Here is a 25,526-nt window from a genome sequence, read left to right as displayed (position 1 = left end):
AACCTATCTATGCCTTAGATTTTTTTTCCATTACTGTACTTGAAAAAATTCACCATGTGATAGCTACATCCCTGGGAATAGCCTTTCCCCATTTACTTAGGTCAGTCCTTGGAAGACAGATTGGCATTTCATGACTGTACTTGAAGATGTTTCCATTTGGGAGGACTTTTGGGTGCTCTGCCTAAATTGTCTTTAAAGAACCCATGTCCAGCCTGACACCACAATGAGGCATCAGAGAACTTTAGTGAAAGTCAGAGTTATGGACCTGTTTCCGTATATATATGTGTATGTGTGTGTGTGTATACACATATACACACACACATGTATGTATGTATGTATATGTATATATGTGTGTATATACATGTACATATATACATACATACATATACAGACATACATATATAGAGAGAGAATAGATGGGATATATTCACCATGAAATGCTGTTTTTATTAATGGCTTCAGTTGTGGTGATAATTGTGTCCTGGCCTGTCTGCCCTTATCTAAATCCCTTGCTCTTCTCTGGAAGCACCAGGAACTTGATTAAATGATTAAGCACTAGCAATTTACCACACCAAAGAGCGTGCACAGCATCACCCCTCTGCGATGTTGTGTGATGATCAGGCCACACCTATCACAAGTGCCACTACCCTTCCGTGGGATCTTGGGCCTGTCACTTGACTTCCATCTTTTCATCTATAAAATGAAGGAGTTAGATTAAAAGACCGCTAAGGTCCCTTCTAGTGCCAGATTGTATGTGTTTGTGATCATATAGAATCTAAACACATGCTCTAGTTTTTATATTTAGTTTGACATTTATGGTTTTTTTTTTTCAATTCTAATTTTGCTGTCTTTTGATGGCAAGCACAGAGAGTATTTTTAAGCATGTTAGGTCTACAGGGAGGAATGTGATGCTCGAGTACAAGGAAATTGGCTTCTCACTGTCTCGCTCTAATTCCTTACTATTGTACTCAACTTTTCGACTGGGCAGTCAACTCTCAGTTATAATAATAGTAACAGTAATAATAACCAACAATACTACTATTAATAGTAATAGCTAGCATTTATATAGTACTTTGCAGAGTGTTTTATGTGTGTTATTTCATTTGATCCTTATAACAACTGTGGGAGGTAGGTGCTTTTATTGTCCCCATTTTACAGTTTACAAACTGGGGTTAAGTGATTTGTTCAGGGTCACCTAGCTAGTAAGTATCCTGAGGCAGGATTTCAACTCAGGTCTTCCCAACCATTGGTCTTCATATTAGGAGGCAGTGATATGGATACTCCAAAAGTTCTGTTTGTCTTTGGAATACGATGTATTATCATCATCATCATTCCAGCAGGAGAAGATTTGTCACTACAGTCATTTTTAAAGTTAAATTGAAATGAATTTGTATTTTCTGGCTCAAGACTCAGAGAACCTGGGTTTGAATTGTGGCACTGTTACCAAGTCACTTAATATTTCCTGGCCTTACTTTCCTCATCTGTAAAATAAAAGGGTTAGGCTAGATAGCCTCTGTGGTCCCTTTCAGCTTTGTGTCCATGACCCTATGATGCTTAGAGGTTTAATGAGAAAGGGACAAAGATGAAATGTAAAAAAAAAAAAACCAAAACCAAAAACAAAACTGCCCTGGGGTACAGGAAAAAAAAAAATGGTTCTAAATGTTAATAAATAAATAAATCCAAAATGGATTATCCACCCACATGTAATTGAAAGTTGCCCATATACAGGGTGTCCCAAAAGTATTAGTGCCATTGTAAGCTATAATACAGTCTTATGGTTTAATAGCTTAAAACTGCATTAAGACTTTTGGGACACCCTCTGTAGTTCTTTGGGGCTGGCACCCTCTCACAGTGATTTCAGCTTACCCTGGTTAAAGTTGGGGCTTAATCTGACCTTATTTTTTTTTCTTTTTCCAAGAATGATTTGGCAAGCCAAGTGTGGCCTTGGGATAAGATAAGGCCCATTCATTTGTCACATCTCTGCCATGATTTTTTTTTCCTTCTCTCCCTTGGCTCACAATTTAGTGAAAATACCATCAGATAGAGCTAAGATCTTTTGGGGAGAAGTGCTAAAAATTTTTCATGATGCCATTATTGTAAATTATCACTCCCTGGCCCCTGCAACTTCAGTTAATGGCAAAGCCTGGGGTGCCTCCTCCAGGGGTGACTGATTGCATTGAGAGCTCAGTGATTTAATAACCAGAGAGCTAGATGAGCTATCTGGGAAGAAGGAAGAACAGTCCTTTTATGTCCAGCGAGAACAGTGATGAATTTGCAGTTTCATTCCATATGTGCCAGAGCCCTTTAGACACTGTTGTGACCGAAGGAGAGGAAGCCATCACAGCTTCATATTGGGAACCAGTCAGATCAGGCGGGGAGATAGCATGTACTGTTGCTTTGCTGGTTCCCTGTCGTGGGAATGTCACCCATCAAGTTTTCGTCATGCTGTGGTCCTAGCACTTAAAGAAGTGTGTTTGTGTAGGACTGGGTTTACGTAAGAATTTCAGGATATACCCTAAATCCCAAATAACTCAATGCCTTGTTTTTGTTCTTCTGACCCACTTTCTGTATGACAACTCAAACCCAGTGGTGGTTTCATAAAGCATTTTTCAAAAAGTGATTTGTTTGATCTAGTTAAAAAAGGCAAACAAGTAGAGACTGAGGACAGATTGTGCCAGATAAGTAACAAATAAGAGTAAACTTATGACTGCTCAGCCAATGAAAGAATAAATGGCTTTTGTTATATTGAGGAGCCCTCATAGACCTTTAGTGTCGTAGCAACCAGCCAGAGTGAGAAGGGGAGTCATTTAGTTCATCCCCCTGCCTTTAGCTAAACTTTTTCATACTTTTACTTATCCCTTTCTTAAATACTTCTAGAGGAGACTCTTGCAGCATTACTCCAGCTTTGTACTCAGGAAGTCCTGCCTGGGGTCCTAAGATATCATTCTCCTGTCTAACTTGGATCCTTCCTAATGTACTTTAAGCTCATTTCCTTTGATCTTATGCTCCTTGGAAATAGGAAACACTCATCCTGGCTTTCAAATTCAATTTGCTCCTAATTTCTCAATGAACTACTTGAAACATGTGTAAATACGCAGTTGACCATCCTCATGTGCCTCTGGAGAGGATCATTTTTCCACCTGGGCAAAGAGTTGGTTTCTCAATATACATCTGAAGGTCAGGAATGAGGATTCCCATCTTGTAACTGTTGAGGGTTACTTTCAATAGCCCTCCCCCCAGGTCCTTTTGAGTCATATGGAAGCATTTCTGTTTTAAAAACTCTTCCATGGACTCATCCAGATTCAGAGTTCCTAATCCTTGACTTGAGTCAAAGATTTCCTTGTTGGTCAACTCTCAAAATAACTAATGGAAACCAGAGAGACCTCCAAATTTCAACCATCAACAAATGGTTCCATTAGCCTCCTGGTGACTGAGGCCTACTTAGTAATAGACCTGGAAAGTAGTGTCCCCCGCTTACCCAGGCAAAATGCCAGGTGATGCCATCTGATTATAAAGGATGAGCATTGAATTTAGTAGATTTCTTTAGAGAGAGTAGTCTAGTGAGAAATATTTTTGGGCTAGTCAACTCTAGCCTATTTGGATAGCTGTAAACCATGTGATGTGGTCCTCTAGCTGAGAATTCTAGGCAATAGCCCTGGTTTTGAAATAATATTGACTTTTTTCACAACTTCCGTGTGAAGGAGTACCTTATCTCTCCCTCCCACTCAGCCCCACGTCATCAGCAGCAAGGTCTTATTAAGTACCTCATTGCATTTGGCATCACCCAAAGTATCACGACAAGAGTTACATCAGGCAGAGACCCTAAGCTCCTAGGGGACATGAACCAAGATAGATACACTGACAAGTAATACAAGCAAAGTGGGTTCAGACAGCAGACTGAGAGTAGCAAACAAGCATTCACAGTTGCGTTCACAGTTAAAGTGAAGCAAGTGCCTCTTGCACATCACAAAAATACACCAGATACATACTCAGGATTAACACACACCTTTGGAGGTGAGAAGCTTGGCAGATAGAGGAAGATAGATGTGGCAAGGGGGAGCCATCCAAAGCCTCCATGACTTAGGCACAGGACCCTTATCTTACTCTTCCTTGAGTGTGTGCTGGAGAACCAGGAATGTACAGTCACTTCGGGCTAATCGGCAGTCATTGGTGATGCTGACACAAAGGATAGGTTGGCCCCTGGAGCTGGAAAGCTATGGAGAACAGATGGGGTTTTCGGGTCATGAATATAAACATTTGCTAGGACCTTCTTGACTATTGCTCCACCTTGGCATCGGCAGTGTACCCTTTGGCAGCACTGCTGGCACCCTGGGAACTGGGAGCCACGCCAGTCCATCCCTTTGCCTGGCTCCCCGGAACGACCCACCTGCTACCCTCCTGGTGCCCAAATTCATGGGTAAAGCTGGGTATCTAGAGCCAGGAGAGAGGAGTAGGCAATCTCTGGAGATGGACAGAGTCCACTAGGCCTCTTCGGCCCAAGTTCTGCTTTCTTTATTTCTCACTAGTCAAAACCTTATCCTTTCTTCCCAGCTAGAGAGTACTTCTGTCTGACTCCTTCTCTTAGACTTGGCTTTGTATGCATTTAATTTCCTTATTCATTCAACAAGTATCTATGGAGCATCTGTTGTATGATAAGCTCTGGCCATGATGCAAAGAGGAACAAGATATGGTCCTTGCCTACCTGTAGATAAGGCCTACCCAAGTAACAAGAAGATCAAGTGGAATGTTATTATACAATATAAAGAGGTGCATGGTGCTATCTCCTTGATTTCAGAGGAGGCAGAGAAGTAATCAGGCAGAGGTAATCCAGGGGAGTCTTTGGGGAGAAGGGAACATGCTCGGACTTGGAAAGATGGGTAAGAATTAGGTGGAACTAGGGAGGGGGAAAAGTGGATGCCATTCCAAGCAGAAGTAACAGCACAGAGAACAAAGGCCCTGACATGAGAAAGCACAAGGACAGGTTTGGAGAATTGACCAGTAGCCAGCTTTGGCTGGAAGATGGAATATGTGAAAGAGAACAGTGAGTAATATAGATGACAAGGTAGATGAGGGCCAAATCAATGAGGGCTTTGGATGCCATGATAAAAAAACAAAAAAACGAAAACTAGTGGTTTGTAATACCATTACTTTGGGGTTTGTTTATATGTAGGCATGTCTGTCTACATATTTGTATATTCATGTATGTGTATGTATGCATGCGTGCTTGTTTATGTGTTAAAATGCCTTTATCCAAGCATTTTCTCATCTCCTATCCTTACAAAATCCCTGTGCCAACATTCACTCCATAGTCTCTTGACCAACATGTCACATTTTGTAGATGGGGGAATTAGGGCCCAGAGAAATAAAATAACAAAGTCATATGGCAGATTATCAGATTAAGGACTGGTGTCAGGGTCTTCTGAAACCTCATGTACATATATATATATATATATATATATATATATATTGGGCTCTTTTCCAACTCTTGTGATAAGTTTTATGACCCTCTTTATACCTTAAGAGAGGCAGTATGGCATAGTGGATAGAGAGCAAACCTACTCAGGAAGACCTGAGTTCCGGTTTAGTCTCTGTTGACCTTGGGCAGGTCACTAACTTCTTGGTGCCCCAGGAACCACCTCTCTAAATTGTTAAGCAGTTGCCAATCTACATTAATAGGGGAAGTTCTTCACCAAGAGCTCTCTATGCCAATGAAATCATGTCTGGTTTTTTTTTTTAAATGACAAGTGACCCCTTTTGGTATGCTCCTGTTGGCACGTCCTCTGCCCACAAGTGATCAACAAAGCTCTGCAGAGATAAGTGGAGAACACACTAAACTCTTGGCTTTTTTCCAGGCCTTCTCATCTGTCCTCAAGCCTCTCATGGCACTCCCTCCCTCCAGCCTATGAGCCAAGGACCTTTCCTCATTCTTCACCAAAAAACCAGAGGCCATTCACCAAAGCTCCTCCTTCTCTCCTTTCTCCTTTTCATCTCACATCACTCAGATATATTCCTCCTCTATTTCCTGCACCACTCCAGCTCCATTAAGAGGCAACCCTTCTCCTTACTAAAGCCAGGTAGCCATCATCTCTGCTCCCTCCTTCATCTTCAATCTCTCCCTGTTTACTTGCTCCATCCCTCCTGCTTACGAAAGCTCCTGTCTCCTCCATCCTTAAAAACCCCTCACTATGCCCCACTTGTTACTACCCTCCACCTCTTCTCCTCATCCTGGCTAAATCCCTCGATAAAGACATCAATATTAGGTTCCTCTACTTCCTCTCAGTCTCTTCTAAATCCTCTGCGATCTGGCTTCAGGCCCTCTCCTACAGCTAAAAGTAGCCTCTCCGCAGCTACCAGTGATCTCTTAATGTCCCAGTCTAATAGGCTCTTCTTGATCCTGATCCTTCTTGACCTCTCTGTGCAGCATCTGACGCTGTTGGTCACCTTCTTCTCTTGGACATTCCCTCCTCAGACAGGTCTGATTACTCCTTCTCAGTCACCTTTGCTGGATCTTCATCCATGTCACATTGACTAAGTATGGTGTCCCCCCGATCTCATCCATTCCTGTGGCTTCAGTTATTTTCACTATGCAGATGGTTCCCTGGTCTAGTCTATGTCCTGAGGTCCAGTCCTGTACCTCCAGCTGCCTTTGGCCTCTCACATTAGATGTCCCATAGGAATCTCAAACTCAGTGTGTCCAAACTAGAAGTCTTTTTCTTTCCTCCAAAACTCTTCCCAGCTTCCCTATTACTGTGAAGAGCAATACTTTCCTCCCCTTCACCCGGGCCCACAACCTCAGTGTCATCCCTGCCTCCTCATTCTTCCCCATCGCATATATCCCAAAGGTTGCCAGATCTTTTCATTTTCACCTTGACTACATTTCTCATGTACAGCTTCCCTTCTCTCCTCTGATGCTGCCACCCACCTGGTATGGGCCCTCTTCTGTCACCTCACACCTGGACTGCTATAATAGCCTGCTGGTTGGGCCTCTATCTCTTTCCACTCTGCCATCCTCCACTCAACTGCCAAGGCCATTTGTCAAAGCTTAGATCTGACCATGGCACCACAATGCTCACTGGTCTTCAGTGACTTTCCATCACCTCCAGGATCAAATATAAAGTGAGGCAGTGGATAGAGCCTTGGACCTGGAATCAGAAAGACTGGAGTTCAAATCTGGCCTCAGACACTTACTAGATGTGTCAGTCTGGACAAGCCAATTAACCTCTGTCTACCCGTTTCCTAATCTACAAGGGTGATAATAATAGCACCTAACCACCCAGGGTTGTTGTGAGGATCAAATGAGATAATGATTGTAAAGCACGTAGCACAGTGCCTGGCACAGATTAAGTGCTATGTAAATGTTAGCTGTTATTATTATTACCTCCCTGGTTTGTTGTGAGAATCAAGTAAGATGATATTTGTGAAGTGCTTTTGCAAACCTTAAAATGCTATGTAAGTCCTCGTTGGTGGTGTTATCGTATAAAGTCCATTGGCATTTCCAGTTCTCCGTAACCTAACCCTTTGCTACCTTTCCAGTCTTTTTATACTTCAGTCTCTTCTACGGATTCTCCATTAGCAACACTGGCACTAGCCTGCTTGCAGTTTTTCGAATGGGACGTTCCCATCTCCCATCTCCAAGCCTTTGCATTAGCCCTCCCCCATGCCTGGAACCTCTGCCCCCATACCTCTGCCTCAGTTTCCCTGATTTACTATAAGTCTCAGCTCAAATCCCAAACCTTCCAGGATTTTCCCAGTCCCCATCTTCTTCACCCTGCAGCCGCTAATGCCTTCCCTTCTCAGTGTTTTCCCTCTATTCTGTCTATGTCTTGTGTCCCCCTAGTTGTTTATAGGTTTTTTCCCCATTTGATGGTAGGGTTGTATTTTTGTGGGTTTTATGCCCAGAGCTTAGCGCAGTGCCCAGCACAGAGTAAGTGCTTAAACATGCTTGTTGCCGTGTTTGCCCAGGCTGTCTCTGTCGGAGGATTCTAATGCAACATCTGCCTTTGTTCCTTCAGGACTCGAGTCAAGCGATTCCTCTTGTAGTGGAGAGTTGCATCCGCTTCATCAGCAGACATGGTAAGCGCCCCAACAACCATACCTGCTTCTGCCTGCAGAAGGGGAGGAACCCCAGATGCACCACTGGGTTCTTGGCTTTCATCGCGTTGCTCCCAGAGTAGAGAGAGAACCACTTCTTACTTGCATGATGGTCGCTAATATAGAATGGCAACACTCGAACTTTGGGCTCAGAAATATTGCATGTCTTAGCTCAAGATGACCCACTAATGCAATTCAGTAATGGCATTCCCTCTCTTGAAAACCAAGCTTGACAATTGCACTTGTTAAGTGAGTAAATAGGACTGATTTGGTTTGGGTTTTAGTCCTTACTCATTGGCAGTGAGGTATTGAAATGGCTAGTGCTCTGGCCCGGAGTCAGGAAGACCTCAGTTCACATTTGGCCTCAGACACCGACTGGTTTTGTGATCCTGGACAAATCACTCAACTTCTGTCTGCCTCAGTTTCCCCAAGCACCTACCTTCCTGGCTTAATGTGAAGATCAAATAAGATAATATTTGTAAAGCACTTAGCACAATGCCTGGCACTTAATAGGTACCATATAATTATAATAATCTTTCTTTATGGAGTCATTTCCCACCAAGTTAAACTTATCTTCATATGACAATCACCATCAGACTGTTCTGAAAACAACTCCTCTCTTAGCCTCATATTGATCCTTATCAGGACAAAACTTTTGGCTGTCTCTGTCTCATTGAATGATTCACCAAAAGAACTCAGGAAGTAATCAGTCCTAAAGTTCTAAGACAGAGAGGCTTCCTCTGTGCCCTGGGGCCAGGGAGAGCCTTCTGGTTCACTTACATGTTTAAGTCAAGTCATTGTAACTCTTCTGTCTGGGACAAGTTGAATCTTTGAAATTCTATCCCTAATCAATCATTGCTTGCAGGAGAAAACAAATGGTGGCAAATTGTAAGAGGATGATTTAAGTAAGAAAGAAAAACTTCACATGTGTAAGGGTTAGTAGACAATAAAAAGATTCCCCAGATCCCTGGGATTTTCAAGAGTAGGATAGACAGCCACCTATAGGGATGGGACACCATGTGTAAGGAAAGCGCCATGTGTGGTGAGGGCTGTCCTTCTGGGGCTCGAAGGGAGGTGGAATAGTGATCTAGTCCTTTCTCCCCAACCCTCCTCTAAGAGAGACTTTAATTCCTGCCAGGAGGAGGAGTAGGAAGTTGGGGCCAGAAGTTACTCTGCTCTCCCCAGAGAGAGGGGGGTACCAGGCTAGAATTATATTTATCTGGTCCCTTAAATCTCATTAGTCTAGGGAAGATGACAGGGTTCAATCTAAGTTTTAATCACTTTGTCATTTTAAGGGGGAGACCCCAAGCTCTGTGTCCAAGACTTGACCTCTTTCCTACCTAATAGCAGTTCCACAATGAACACACATAGAAAGTAGCAAAGAAACCCATTTATCTGAATCATAGCAAAACGGAGATGGCTTACATAGGAGAGTAGACACCAGACAATACAGAGTGAAGGAGCTCTCCCAAGGGAGCGAGGTTACTCAGCTCAACCAAGGGAGTCCCACATCTCCCCCAAGGGAAGACTCCCTGCAGCCTCTAGAGAAGCACGCTGGGCATAGGAACATGATGGAGACTGCCGGCTCCTCTCACGTCCTCCCAGAGTCTTTTCCTTCAGCAGCCTGAAGCTTGTTCCATCTTCCCTCTCAGCACTGGGAACCAGGGGCCCTGACACTGCTCAGTGTTCTAAGGCTAGAGCCCCTCATGAGGGGCAGGGCCCTCATGTCCCAGTGGGCTTGAGGACAGGCCTTACATACCTTGAATGCTTCAGATGCAGGCTGATCCCGTGATGGAGGAGGGGCGGAGGGGTCTCCCTGAGGGGAAGAAGGGAAGTTACTTAGGTAGTTTTGTGGATCTGGGATAGCATGGTTGTATATATTTTTACTTCCGAGATGTAGAATACAACCTTCACAGCTTGTGTGATTCTGGTCTTTGTCATCCTATAAATCCTCCCCAGGGCCTCAGCCAACCTCTCGTCTCTAGGTCACTGACTTAGAGAATTTCAGAGTTAGAAGGGACCTCAGAGGCCATCTAAGCCAACAGTCCTCCCTACAGTGCTCCTGAAAAGCAATTCTCTTGGCTTTGCTTGAAGGACCTCCAAAGAGGGGCAACCTGCTACCTCCCGAGGCATCTCATTCCATTTGGGGCTTGCACTGATGGCTAGGGAGTTAGTGTTTTTGTTTGACCCTCGACTTTCAAATACTCAAACTGCTCCATGATCTCAGCGATTCTGGAATCCCTGTCACTGGTGCAAATCAAAGCCCATCCAGACCTGCCTGTCCTGTGCACCTGTCATCCAGGGGGTCCGCCCATTGTGCTGGAAGCCTTCCCTGCTTCCACTCCAAATCTCCTAACATCAAGCCTACATTTGCTTCTTTGCCACTTCCACTCATTCTTCCTTTTGGGGACAAGTCATGTGGACGGTCTCATCCACTAACAGCCCTTCAGATCTAGGAAGACAGACTAAAGATCCCTGGTTTCCCCAGGCATCCTTGTTTGGCATTAACCCACGGCTCTTCACCGTCTTGACTGCCTTCCTCTGAGCATTCTCAAGCTTGTCCTCGGATCTCTGATTTAGAGCAGGAAGATAGAATCTCACTCCATCATCTTGCAGGTGAAGGAACTGAGGCCTTTAAAGGTTGGGACTTGCTCAAGGTCCCATAAGTAGTAAGTCACAGAGCTGGGATTGGAATCCACATCCTCTGGCTCCAGCACCTTCCATACTTGCCTTGTGTGGTGCTGGAAATGAAGCGCTCTACTTGCAGCATGGTGAAGAATGATGAGGGCTGAGCCCAGCAAAGCCATTGCCTCCATTTTCCTGAAATTTATGCTTCTCTTTATGAAGCCCAAGACTGAATTAACTTTATTGGCTGCCAGATTGTACCACTCACTCAAATCAAGCTTGTGCTTCACTAAAACCATCAGATCTTTTTCAGACAAAGTGAAGTCTAACTATACTCCTTCATCTTGTACTTGTAAAGTCTATATCTTGTAGCTTTATATTTATCCCTATTAAATTTCATCTTATTAGATCCAACCTAGTATTCTAGCCTGTCAAAATCTTTTTTGGATCCCAGTTCTTTCATCTACTTTGTTAGCTCTCCTTCCCAATTCTGTGCCATTTCTAATTTTGAAATTGAATCCATCAAGCACAGCTCTAATAGCAATACCATCCATGCCTTTATCCATGTCAGAATGTTAAATAGCAATGGGCAAAGCACAGACCACTAGGACACTTTCCTGGAGACCTCCTTCCAAGCTGATATTGAACCAATAATGATTACTCTTAGACTTAACCTTCTAATCAGTTTTGAAGTGATCTCATTGTATTGTAACCTACTTCGCTCCATCTTGTCCACAGCATAAGAGACTGTAGTAAAATCTAGATGGACTATACCTATCAAGGAATATAGCATTCCCCTGAGAATGGTTATTTAACCCTGCCACAAAAGGAAATAAAGTTAGCCTGACATGGCCTCTTCTGGCTTCAGGTTGTGATCACGGCATTCTTTTCTAGGTGTTCACTAACTGTTCCCTTAATGTGTTCTAGGCTTTTGCCAGAAATCAGAGCCAAGTTCACTGGCCTCCAGTTAGAAGATGCCATTCCTTTTTTTTTTAAATCTAGACAATATTTGCTCTTATCTAGTCCTGCAGTACCTTTCCCAGTCTCCAGGATCTATCCACGTAGTGTGGATACCAGTTGAGCATGTGGGCTCTCCATCACTTACCCATCTCATCTGGATACACAGTTAGCTGCACAACTCCTTTTACAGTAATGAATCTCTCCCTTTTTTTTTTTAGCTTTCATTTATGCCTTTTTTTAAACACTGCTGTCATTTCCCAATATGCCCACCCCACCCGCCTTGCAACATAGAAAAAACAGCTAAATGAAACCAAACAACACAGCAGCTGCATCTGACAGCATATATAATAAGTCCACAGCTCTAGTCTCCACCACCCCCCAGTCCTCAATGAGAGGAGGGCAGCATGTTTAATCATCTTTGATTATGCCCTTTAGATTACTACTCTTGTGGAATTCTTGATTGGAACTATGTTGTAGCTTACCCCTGCCCACTATGTATCTCTCTCTCATTCTATGATGACCCTCAATTTTAATTTTTCAGAGAATGTTAGTCCATGATTCACAGTCATCTAGATCATCAGAGGAATGTATCAATATATCTATGTCTATATAGATTATCCTTTTCTTCCAGGAGAAGCTTAGGCTCATTAAAAGCACTGTGAAGTCACTCAAAATAAATCCAGCCCTTTGGGTTCCTTTCTACTTCTGGTTCTATATAGCAGGACTTCTTAACCTTTTTTGTGCCTTGGACCCCTTTGGCCATAGTCTGGTGAAGCTCAGAATCATGTTTTTAAATACATAAAATAAAATATATAGGGTTATAAAGGAAATGAGTATATTCAAATAAAGATAAAAATTTTCCCATACAATTTCCCAGGCCCCCTGAAATCCATCAACTGACCTATGAACTCCAGGTTAAGAACCCCTGATCTACAGTGTCTATACTAGATGTGTGTACTGATGAACCAGCTTTGTGGGTTGTCCATCCAACCACATATCATTGTTTGGACAATAGGTATCCTTCCTGTTTTTGTTTTTGTTTTTTTTCCCTGTATGGATAGTTAGGCCAAACTAATTTTCCTTCATTCCCTTATGTTATTTAATGTGATGCTTTTCTTCCACTAAATACCATGTTTAAATATTATTTAAGAGGTTTTTACAATCAACACAGCGTCATCTGCAGGTGGAAGCAATGGTATGGGTGAACCCCATCAAGGACTGTGGCAAACAGCTTTACCAAGAATACATCTCTTTATTTTATCCCTCAGTCGATGTTACAAAGAGGATTGTCACTAATATCTCCATTATGTAACATCTTTCAAATCACGTATGATTTTGACATGTGCGAGGGAGATGCCTTGTTGGGGGAAAGCCTTTAAGATGACACATTGCTCTAGCAAGTCCAATGTTGGGTTTTGTTTTGTCTTAATAGTCAACAAGCTATAAGCACAGTGCGCTCTTGTATTCTCTTCACCTTTCACCCAAATGTATGATTGTAAATGGGAGTAATAAAAAAAAAAAGTATGATTTACAAGGAGATACTATTTACAAAAGCCTCCCTGTTTCCTTCTCTTTTCTTCATCAAGGATGCCTTCACTACAAGTGTAGATCATTCTTAGAGATAATTTACACACATAGGAAAGCAGTAGGCATATGAGTTGGTAGTTACTGATATTTTGTTTGTCCGTTTTTGTAATTAGTAATAATGTCCAATGTTTTCCCCAAGCATTTAGCATCCTCCCTTCTTTAATGTATCTTGAGAACTGATCTCATAAGACCGTCAAAATTGTCCCCTCCAACATGGGCCTCTTCTGGTATGGTCTAGTGAGCACACTGGGGACTCCACTATCAGAAACAGAGAGGAGAGCTTATTACAGGAATATGTACAGATATTTGCCAGTTGTTGACCATCATCTTTCTGTTTTTAGCCTTAAATGCCTCAGGGGTTATCTAGTTCAACTAGATCTTTTGCTAAGCTTTCTGTAAATGTTATTCCCTCCACTGCTTTTCATCATTTTGTGTGATACTTTTCATAATTTTCCACTATTATTCTCTGTAAGAGTTTACAAATGGGTTCATATTCTGAAGCCTTGTTGCCCTTGGCTGCTGTATCTCCCCACACGACAAAGAAAAAAGTTAAGAAAAACCAACCAACACAGTAACTTTATCTGATAGCATATATAAGTCTACGTCCATTGTCCCTCGTGTCTCCACAAAGAGGAGGGAAATGTGTTTTGTCATCCCTGGTTAGATCCTTTATACTATTTTTTTTGTGCAATAAAGGAGATCCTGTTTGGTAGCTAAAGTTTTCTAGGGTTTTCTTTTTCTTTTCTTTCTTTCTTTCTTTTTTTTTTTTTGGTGTGGTAGTGATTTAACAATCAATTTAATAAATTTTGTGATGGTGATTAATTAATTTAACTAGTAGTTAAACTTCCATAGGAAACTGGATACTTAGTGTCATCCATTTTCCATTTTTCCAAGCTGTTTAAGTAAGTCAAGTTGGATTTGCCTCACATATACATGCCACTTCTTCTCATTTTTATTCTTTCTTGTAATTGCTATTGATTTGGATCTTTGCTGTAACAAGTTGATGGTCTCATTAATAGCTAATCGTTTCCTATCAAAATATAATCAATTTCTTTTTATGGAATTATTTGTTGCTTACCATATCCATTGCTTCCAAACTTTTTTCTTATTCTTTATATATAGTTGTTAAACTTCTGGATAGACAACAAACTTTTGTCCTGTCTTGATTCTTTCCCCTGAAGGAAAATTCATATTTTGGATAGCCTTAGCATTAAAAAAAAAAAAAACACCTAATGCCCTCCCCCCCACCATAATCTGTTTTTTTCTCTAATAATATTTCATTATGAAATATTAATACCTCAACATTTCTTTGATGTGTCCTGTTTTAATCAGCATTGATTCTTTTTTAAAAATACATTTTGGTTTTGCATTTTGTCCTTATATCACAGTTGTTCCAAGGGCTAGAGGGGAGAATAGCCCCTCACTCCTACCCCAACTGAACCCTCCCTGATGACAAAGAGTAACAATCAAGCAAACACATGGGATATATTGACAGAATCTGACAGCATATTTAATGTTCTGTCCTAATAGTCCAGATACTGTCATTGATTTATAAGTTACTCAGAGTTTAACTTCTTTTTGGTAATATTTTCATTGTTATCATTTTAACTATTGTGTATATTCTTCTTTTGGCTCTATTGAATTTGCTGTGCAACAGTTCATATGTTACTTGGAATTCCTCACATTCAAAGTTATTTTTCACAATAATATTCCACAATATTTCTGTACCATAGTTTTTCAGCCATTCCACAACTGATGGACACCCACTTTATTTCCAGTTCTTTGCTACCACAAAAGTGCTGCCACAAATATTTTATTATATATTGGACTTTGTTTCTATTCTTGACCTCTGAGGTCAAAGGGTAGTTATTTTTCTTAAATAATTCCAAATTTACATCCATAATGCTTGGACTAATTCAGTTTGTCTTTCCGTGACTTCACCAACATCAACTATTTCCATTTTTTATCATCTTTTCCACTTTTCGTGGTGTGAGATAGCATTGATTCTTTTTTTTAGAGAAAACATTAATGTTATATTTGTCACCTCTACTCTATACAGTGTATATACTCTATACCTTTATATATACAGTCTATATACTCTGTACCTATTTATCAAGTATTTTTTCTGTGGCAAGGCATCATGGAGGGCTTTGTGAGGAACACAGATGTATAAGGCCCTCAAAGGGACTTACAATCTTTTGAAAAAGTTCTGAAGTAATATAAGATATATTAGTTCAGCACAACAATGCACAGAACCTCACAAGGTAGTATATGCTTAATGGACAAGTAAATGGTAGACACATTAAGTGCAGCAGGAGTTTAAATGAGAGATAACATGGAAAATAAAATGGTCTCAAAAGCTCCGTGGAGGAGCAAGAATTTGAGAGCAGTCTTGAGGATGTCTAGGAGAGTGTATCAGGACAGTAAGAAAGTCCAGCCCTGGCTTGATGTGCCCAGGATCAGGCCTAATGAAGGCAGTTATTAACTGTCCATTTTGATTGCCATGGGAAATCTGTGTCTTAAGAGGCGCTCTGGATATGTTTGCTCCAGATAGGATCTTGTGTCCTAACCCTTATGGTGATGAAGAGGAAAATTCCAATAACCATAATAATTGAACGACTCTCTTTTCCAAAAGAAGAGAGAAAATGAGCTACAGCTGGTACAGGCTGAAAAGGGACAGCATGTAGTTGCCAGACTGCCTTGGCGAGCTCCTCAGAGTAGCTCCTACAAGTTTGATCAGTTTCAACTTTTTAAATTAAATATGCACTAAGGAAAGAAAAAACAGAAAGTCTGGGGGAATTTTTCCTCATTATAATAGCACACCCATCTGGTTTTCCTTAATTTTGCAGAGGACAACCATTCATTTATTCTTGTTACCAATTTCATCATCCCAACCGTCATCATTATAGCAAAAACACATAGGACCTTGCCCATAGCAAACGTGCATGAGATGCATAGAGATTCTCATGGAGACCAGCCCCGCAAAGGCCTGATTTCCTTTCATTCTTCTCCTGATTTACACTGGCCCCTAGACACATGAGCCAGGGCCGATTGTGTCTGCCACGCTCCTCCAGCTGGTAATCCAGAGAGAAGTCTTCCAAGGATTTAGGTAATTACAGAACCCACCAGGAGAACTCAGGGGTTATCTGGTCTCTGAAGTGACATTTCTTTATATTATAGAGTGTATGATATTTATATGCATATGCATATATATGTATAATACACATATCATATAGTATATATAAAATATAATACATATATGATATATAGCATATATAAAATAAAACACATAGCATAATGTATAAAATATTATAATATGGCAAACAATATAATATACATGTTATGTATAGCATAGTATATCTAAAATATTACACACATAGCATATATAAAATAGAACACACGTATTACATATAATATAGTATATATTAAGTATATTACAGTATGTGTAGTATATTTCTTTATGTTAATGTGTATGTGCATGTTTTAAGTCACTCGATATCAGGCTGTTTCTGTCAGAACACCTGCTGTTTACATTCTTTGTTTGAACAACATTATCTGGCTGTTTCCTCCTATTGGTAACTAATACAACCCTATTACATCAATACTAATGGTCTTTTAATGTTGCCTCATGTTCTGTGGGGAATGTTCTGCAGATTCCCATAGAGGCGTAGACAACTTCAGTCCTGTTAGAAGTCAGGTAATTAGATTTTGCCTGCTTACTTGCTCTTATTGTTTCAATTGGATTCAGAATTCCAGACGGGGACTATGTTATACACTGCTAGAAACTGAGTTGATAAAGCACCTGCTGCCTTGAACCCAAGAGGGGCGCTTCCTTTAGTTGTGGGTGAAGGGCGTGGTTGCTTTATGTCATTTTTCTCATGAAACAATGTGGCATTCTTTGGGTTGTCAGGGTTTTGTGAAGATCACAGGCTTTGAAAGAAGGCCAAGTCTGTGATACTGTATACTTGGTAAATGACAGATGTGAGAAGGGAGGAGGCAAGGGAAGGAAATAAACATTTTTTAAGTACCTACTATGTTCCAGGCACTGTGCTAAAAGCAAGTCTTACAAATGTCACTTTGTTTGATCCTCCCAACAACCCTTTAAGATAGGTGCTATTATTACTCCTATTTTACAGTTGAGGAAACTGAGGCAGACAGATCAAATGGCTTGCCTGGGATCACACAGCTAGTAAGTGTCTGGGGCCAGACTTCCTGACTCCAGACCCAGCGCTCCATCCACTTTGCTAGCTGACTGACAGATAGACGGTGAAGTCCCTTGTGGCTGAAGGAACAAACCAGGACAGCTCTCAGGCAGGCTTAAATGAGTGTTTCCTGAATTTTTGTTCAAGTACCTAGGCACACAGTGCCATTTCTAAGTGCCATTTGTATTCAGACTAACAGATTTGTTCCCATCTTCTCAGCAGAAGTCTGACAGACACAACCATCTTAAAGCTGGCTTTGTGCCAGAGCCTGGGGGCAGCAGGAGGGAATCTTCACCCACATTTTCATGCCACATCTGTGTGCAGTGCAGGGCCCCCTAGTGACCAGAACACTGAATCAGGAGGCAGAACACCTGCCTTGGCCTTCCACTGAATGTGGGGCTGTGGAAAACCCTCAAACTATGTCATTTTCAGTTTCCTTGTCTATAAAAGGAGAATAAGAATATTTATACTCCATTCCTCACCAGGTTGTTTTTTTATAAACGGCAGAGTATTAAATAAATGTGAGTTTACTGCTGCTATTATACTGTAAGGAGATGGCATAGTGTGATTGAAAGAATTCCAAGCTTAGAGGAGAAAAGCTGGATTTTTTGGCTTGCCGGTCAGTGAGTCTGTCTGTCAGCGAGCATTATTAAGTGCCTGCTGTGTTCCAGGCACTCTGCCTAGCACACAGTAGGGGCCAGAGATACCAAAAAAAGCAAAAGGCAGTCCCTGCCCTCATGGAGCATACATTCTAATAGAAATGACAACATGTAATTAACTAGGTACATACAGAAGAGAGAAAAGTCATCTGAAAGAGGGGAGGACAACCTTTGGGGTATTCAGGAAAGGCCTCCCCCAAGAGATAGGATTTGAGCTGGGTCTTGGAGGAAGCTAGGGAAGCAAAGGGGAAGAGGCCTAGGAAGACAGCCAGTACAAAGACAAGGAGAGGGAGAGTGTGGAGTTCAAGGAAGAGTGCGTTGGCCAGTTTATCTGGCTTATAGAATGTTTGGAGAGGAGTAAGGTGTAAGGAGGCTGAAAACGTAGGAAGGGGCTGGGTTATGAAGAGTTTGCTGGTTGTAGGACCTCTGGGCAGGTCTCTTAAGGTCTCTGAGCACATATCCTCATCAGCAAAATAGGGATAACACTTGTACTTCCTGCCTACAAGCAGAGGGTTGTTGTGAGGAAAACACTTTGTAAATGTAAGCACTCCGTAAGTGAGTTGTTACTAGAGTACTTAGAATTTCAGCCCTAAGATGTGAGATAGGTACAGTCATGTTAACATGTCTATACATTTTTTGTATGTTGCATATGTTGCCCAGTTAATTATGCTTCTAATAATGACACAGTATTAATAGAGTAGTCACCTCCCTGGACCTTACATAAGGGGCTTTACAAGTGTAGAATCACAGCCTTATAAGCTCTAGAGCTGGAAAGTCCATTAGAGGTCCTCTGGTCCAGTCTACACATTTTATAAATAAAGGATGCTGAAACCCAGAGATGTGAAGGCCCAGGTCACGCAGGTCAAAGTGAGTAGCAGAACTGCAGAGCTGGGATTCAGTTAAGCGCATGTCCTCCGACCATAAAACTATTGCTTTAAAAATATAAAACCATGTCTTTACATATAATTGGGGGAAAAATAAAATACTATTAAATATTTTAAATGAAAATAAAAAATAAACCGTGCTTCCACTACTGATTCCAACCTTCTACCCGTCTCTCAGTGATAAGAGAGTCAGAAATCACTTCTCCCACTTTATAGATGCAAACTCCAAGGCAAGAGAATAGGGTTATGGCTTTAGAGCTGGAAAGAAGCTTAGGGGTTATGAAATCCACCCCTCTCATTTTGCAGATGAGAAAACTGAGACCCGGAGAAGGGGTGTGACTTGGCCTAAACTCACACGGGTCATGTCTCTGAAGCCCGCTCCTCCCGACTCCAAGTCCAGGGCTCTATAGATGAGCCCAGTCTGCCTCGCCGCAGTAGGATTATGAGGAAGAGCTTGCCAGAGTCTCAGATCTCTGACTTCATCCAATAAACTTTATTCCCCTGTCCTTCCACTAGTGAAGGTGAAGCTCCTCGGGTCCATTCTTTGATTGTCCAACTGTATGACGTGTTTCAGATTCTTGAGAGAACAGAGACTAGGTCTCCTCATGGCTAGGACACATCTTGGCTCCCGGAGAGGTGTTGTGGGCTCTGTCACCCGGCTCCTCCCATTTCCTGACTCTTCTCCTTCCTGTGTCTCTCTAGGACTGCAGCATGAAGGCATATTCCGGGTGTCTGGATCCCAAGTGGAGGTGAATGACATCAAAAACGCCTTTGAGAGAGGTGAGGAAAAGACCTTGTAGCTAAGAAAGAAATATCTGTGTGCCATTGAGATGGTGAGGCGCTAGGAGGTGCCCAGGGAGGAGAACACCCAGAGTACCCAGCCTCCTCTGCTCCTCACTCAGGAGAGTTGGCAGGTTTTTTTTTTTTTGGCTAGGCAATGGGGTTAAGTGACTTGCCCAGGGTCACACAACTAGTTAAGTGTCAAGTGTCTGAGGCCGGATTTGAACTCAGGTCCTCCTGACTCCAGGGCCGGTGCTCTATCCACTGCACCACCTAGCTGCCATTGGCATTTTTCAAGGCCTGGTCCTATACCGTGGGCAGGCAGGCAGGCATCTGGGGCTTGTCCCAGTTCTACCTTCCTTCCTCAGCACCATTCATCTCAGTCCTCGATAGCAGATGATCTACTGAAACCCAAGAAGTTAACTGGGATATCTGGGCAGTTTATGGCTTCATTTGGAACCCTTGGCGGCAGTTAATATCAGAGATAATGCGCCCATTCATCGTAGCCCATTTATTATCTTGTGGGCTGTTAAGGTAATAGGCAAGCTTTGGTAATTTCCGTCACTGTAATGGATATATATAGTTTCAATTTGAGGTTGGTCCTGTCATTAAATCTAATTACATCTGATGTGAAATTTTCCATAGGGAACTCTGGGATGATTGTTCTCCTCTAAGTAGGTGTCCTTTGTTCTAGGCTGCCGTTCAGAGTAGCTGCTCCCTCCCTGTCTTCTCCTCTGTCCCCTGGGGCCTTGATCCCCAGACTGGCCTTGTGACTCGTAAGAGTAGCAGATGCTGATGGTATCACTGCCTCTCCTGCTCCCTGCCCCCAGCGCCATTATTCTCCGCTTTGTAGGGATTTGCTCCTGTGCCAGATTGGCACCAGAAAAGCTGGTATGGATGCACTCTGCCTTTCTAGCCTGTGGTCCTCTGAGGCTGAATGGTCTGTCTTCACCTGAGGCCCAGTCTGTATCCACCTGTGACTTTCATGCTAGGCAGACGGCTACGTGCCTAGAGGCAGAGATGGATGACCCCATATCTTGTATCTTTGAACAGATCCCTATAGGAAACTCCTTTGCCTTCTTTACTGACTCTTTGGAAATCCTGCTCTGAGAATACCCTTTGTACAGGAAAGAGGACTTTAAAACATCCCACCCTGCCCCCTCTAAGAAGGGGGCAGCCTTCTTAGAGATGTCTCCCACCCCACCTACTTCTTTTGTGCCACATTTGTCATTGCTTCACATTTGTTGTCCCCAGGAGAGGACCCGCTGGCCGGAGACCAGAATGACCACGACATGGATTCCATAGCAGGTGTCCTGAAGCTTTACTTCCGTGGGCTGGAACACCCCCTCTTCCCCAAGGACATCTTCCATGACCTGATGTCCTGTGTCAGTAAGTACTGCACTGTCAGACTGACCCCCCAGGCAGAACAAGCGTCACCCCTCCGTGAGCCTTGTGCCACAGATAGCAAACCCCAACAGGATTCTCTTTTCTCCTTCAAGCTCTGCTTTCCCCTTCTCTGTTCAAGTTTCCCCTCTTCATTGTCACCTCCACATCTGGGGGCAGGAGAGGGGAATCGATCTTTTTTGTTCAATAAGAGTCTAGGAGAGGACGCACAAGGCAAACGATGCTGAGCGTAGAGACCGAAGGCCTTCTTTTCCCTGTAGCTGCCCACCTGTGTGACACCGGGCAGGTCTAAATCTCTCCGGCTGTCCTCATCTGTAAAATGAGGTTAGACCCAATCACCGCTAAGTTCCCTTCTACCTCTTAACTGTGGTCCAAGAGCTGGAATTCAGGAATTCTGACTTTTTTTTCCCTTGACTCTGCCTCAGTCTTGAACTTTATCATTGTTCTGGCCTTAACCTTCTTTTTGCCAAATGTTTTTTGTATATTCCCATAAAAGGTAGTCATCTTCAATCATTTGAGACTTTTAAAATAGTGTCTGTACCTTCCATGACACAGAGAAAGAAAAGGCCCAGGCTTTGCCACTTTTTTTCTGCCCGTTTGTCTAAAAATGGCACGACAGTATCTGTTAGGCGTATAAACATGGCACCTTCTCATCTAGAAACATGAGTCTTCTGTGTATGTAAAAATGGCAGCAGACAAGGAGAGGCACAGAACAGTGGTGTCAAACACAAGTAGAGACAGATCCCCGTGGGCTGCATATTGATTAGAAGACCTCGAAAACTTAGAAAATTAACATTATCTATGTTATATTGTACTTTTATTTATCTTTATTAACTATTTCCTGGTTACATTTTAATCTGGTTCTCTAAAGTTTTGAGGACAAGTTTGCCGGTAGTGATTTTGACACCTTTGGTATAGACCCCAGAAGTAACATTAATTCTGAAATGAATTAAATTTTAGTTCAACAAAAGGGAATTACAGTGTAAAAAGATCCTAGATTTGGAGCTGGAAGAGCCTCAGGAGGTCACCGGCCCCCTCACTCTCCAGGTGTGGAATCTGAGGCCCAGAGAGATTAAGCAACTTGCTCAGGGTCGCACAGGATCTGCACCCAAGTCCCTGGTCCCAAATTCAGTGCTTTTTCCTCTGGACCGTGGTGCCCCTGTTAAATGCCTACTATGTTATGGGCTGTTATTCAAGCGATACATTATTCACTGTTTCCTGCAGCCCAGGGATGTTGGGCTCACAGCATCTGTAGCAGGCGGCATTGGCACCTGTTCTCATTGGCTTTCCATGGAGGCTTGGGGGCATTATTGCTAAGGTCTCTGGGAGCTTTGACTGAATGAGGGACAGCGCCAGGGGGCAGAAGTGGTGATGCTTTGGAAGAAGATGATTTCTTCCCAATGCACTGGAGGTTTCTGCTCCCACTCCGGATTTCTGGGCTTGATTCACATGTACACGTCGAAGGTCGGCCCCTTGGTGGCTGTTGGCTGACTTTTCTTGTTCCCCTGATAGATGGTCTGTGTGTCAGGGGGTTGTTTGCCCTGAGACCTTTTGCCCCACCTGGCTGCCCTTCCTTTGCCCTGGGGAGTCTGAAGGTCATCGTCCCTCTGGCTTTTTCCTGACTCACCTGTCTGTAAACATCAAACTAAACAGCTTGATCCTGCTGGACATCTTCAGTCCCCAGGCCAGGGCTTTGAACAGACACCTCGTTTGAAACACAGATGGGGACAAACCCAGACACAAACTGCTTTGACTTCCTGACCTCCAGGCCAGATTTTCTGTTCTCTGACTCTTCTGTCAAGGTGGCATTGTGTAGGCCCCTTCCTGGGCCTGAGCGCCCAGCCTGTCTCTGTGGGCATGTCATAGACGCCTGTCCTCATCAAGCAGAGCAGGCAGATCCCTGGGCTTGACTTTGCCATCCCTGCCATTCCTGCCATCCCTGATGCTGACTTCCCTACGCATGCAAGTGGTAGAGGGGAAACTGACTTTTGGTTTTCTGTTGTGGGAGAAAGATAACTCATTACATTCTCCTTTCAGGTATGGACAACCTTCAGGAAAGAGCCCTGCACATCCGGAAAGTCCTCCTTGTCCTTCCCCAGACAACGCTGGTCATCATGAGATATCTCTTCGCCTTCCTCAGTCAGTGAGTGTCTCCTAGGGAGCTGCGCCCTCCGGGGGATCTCAGATGAAGGCCCTGGGGATATGAGAGAAGGATGTGCATTACGGCTTGTGATTTAGGCTCTGTCACCTCTTCCCTTCAGAGGAGGACGGATCAGTGCAGCCTCTAGCACCGTCTCATTCATTTTTTTCTCTTTGTACTTCTCTCTGCCCATTCCCTGCCAGGCGGCCAGGTGACACGGGGGACAGAGCACAGGACTTGGAGTCTGAAGATCTGAGTTCAAATTCAACTCAGATACGTAGTAGCTGTGTGAGCCTGGCAAGGCACTTAACTGCTCTTAGCCTCAGTTTCCTTATCTATAAAATGAGGATAATAGCACCTACCTCTCAGGGATGTTAAGAAGCTCAAATGTATAGAGCTTTGCAAACCTTGAAGTACTATACGGCTAGCTAATATTTTTTTCTTTCCTTTTTCCCCCTCCCTCTACCCATCTATTGCCACTTTCTTTTCCTTCTTTCTGGTCTGTATCTGGGCTTGCTGATGGTACCCAAAGGCGCTTAGAGTCCCAACAGTTGGTCACATCTAAAGCCTGTCCCCACTGTGGCCACATCCACTGTCTTAATGACCCTGACCTTGACTGGGCACCAGGATTTACTCAGTCACTAGTGGCAGAAATTTACAAGCGGCCCAATGCAGAGGCAGGGAGGAGCTGGGAACCTCTTTCCATTGCTCTTAAGTGAGTCAGTCTTTTGAGTGATCAGCTGGTCAGCAGCCAGTCATTGCTCCAGTCCTGGCCTCAACCCTCCTCCCAAAATGAACCCCATCACACCCCACAGTAGAAAATGGGCTCTGCCCTGTTTCTCCAGCCTCTTGGGGCCACAGCTGAAGTGAGACAGTGTTTGGGGAGGAGATTCTGGGGATCTGGGCTGTACGCAACCAGAACGGTCCGTTTCTTTTGGCCATGATTTCAAAACGGGCAGTGTGTATCTATTTATGTGAGAGAGAGTATGTGTGTGAGTGTGAATATGTGTTTATGTGTGTGAGTCTGTGTGTATGTATATGTGAGTGTGTGTGAGTGACTGTGTGTTGAGGACTTACAGAGGAAGTGAGCAGTGTAGACTTACAGCTGTGAGACGTGTCTGGAGCCACGTTCCTCAGGTCTCTGACTGGTACTAGGTAAGTGACCAGTGTTCAAGAAAAGTTGGGAGTCACACAGGTTCAGCCTCTTATTATTCAGAAGACCATTGCAAAGCAACATTAGTAACCACAAAGTTTCCTAAAATAACAAATGAAAAGCAGGTGATAGAGAGGTCCTTGCTCACAGGTGCATTTTGTGTGCATTCCATTTAGATATAGCAATGATCGGCAGCTCTTAGCAAGGACTTGGCTTGAGGCCACACTGTTGAGATCCCTTCTTCTTCACTGCAGGATTTAATGTGTGATCTATCCCTATACAAGAGGGGGAGGAAATGAACATTTATATGGCACTATTATGTGCCAGGCACTGTGCCAAGCATTTTACAAATATCTCATTTGACTCACACAACAATACTCTCCTCATTTTACAGGTGAGGAAACTAAGGCAAACAGGTGAAGTGATTTACCCAGAGTCACACAGTGAGTCAGTGTCTGAGGCTGGATTTGATCATAGGTCTTCCCAACTGTGCTAGGAGGTGAAGTGGATAGAGCACTGAGCCTGGAGTCAGGAAGACATAAGTTCAAATCCAGCCTCAGATACGGATTAGCTGTGTGACCCTGGATGAGTCACTTAACACTGTTGGCCTCAGTTTTCTCATCTATAAAACGATCTGGAGAAGAAAATGGGAAGCCATTCCAGTGTCTTTGCTAAGAAAACCTCACAAATGGAGTCGCAAAGAGTCAGAGACAATTGAAATGACTGAAAAACAATAATTTCCTGACTCCATGCCCAGGGCTCTTTGCACTGTGCCACCTAGCTGCCTCTAGCTGTGCTCTTTTGCCTTAGACTGGCTTTTAGGTGCCTGTATCATTTCCAAGATAAGAGCTACTACTTGTTCATTCTTTGAAAGCAGAAAAAAACCCTGACTAGCTAAGACCATTACAGAGGCAGAGTGGACCCACTGTGTGATCCCAGGTAGCTGCCACCCCACATGTTCATGTCCCTTTGATACAGCCTCGATAGGCTGCCCTGCAGCTGTCCCCAGGGCTTGTGCTCTGAGGCCTCAACAAGGCAGCA

At 43.1% G+C, this 25,526-nt stretch overlaps 1 protein-coding gene across 7 annotated transcripts in view; it reads left to right on the top strand.

Annotated features, from left to right (window-relative positions):
- The window catches only part of SRGAP2 (SLIT-ROBO Rho GTPase activating protein 2), a 254,903-nt gene that overhangs the window by 206,948 nt on the left and 22,429 nt on the right, over positions 1 to 25,526 (top strand). For all 7 annotated transcript variants that reach the window (XM_027871069.1, XM_027871068.1, XM_027871070.1 and 4 more), the window contains exons 13-16: positions 8,013 to 8,073; positions 19,711 to 19,788; positions 21,043 to 21,177; positions 23,230 to 23,335. In XM_027871069.1, the coding sequence (XP_027726870.1) occupies positions 8,013 to 8,073; positions 19,711 to 19,788; positions 21,043 to 21,177; positions 23,230 to 23,335 (380 nt within the window). The remainder of the gene's footprint in view (positions 1 to 8,012; positions 8,074 to 19,710; positions 19,789 to 21,042; positions 21,178 to 23,229; positions 23,336 to 25,526) is intronic.

Source organism: Vombatus ursinus, unplaced genomic scaffold (assembly GCF_900497805.2).
Source record: "Vombatus ursinus unplaced genomic scaffold, bare-nosed wombat genome assembly UNPS02014798.1, whole genome shotgun sequence".
NCBI lineage: Eukaryota > Metazoa > Chordata > Mammalia > Diprotodontia > Vombatidae > Vombatus > Vombatus ursinus.
This window is presented reverse-complemented; position numbering and strand designations above follow the sequence as displayed.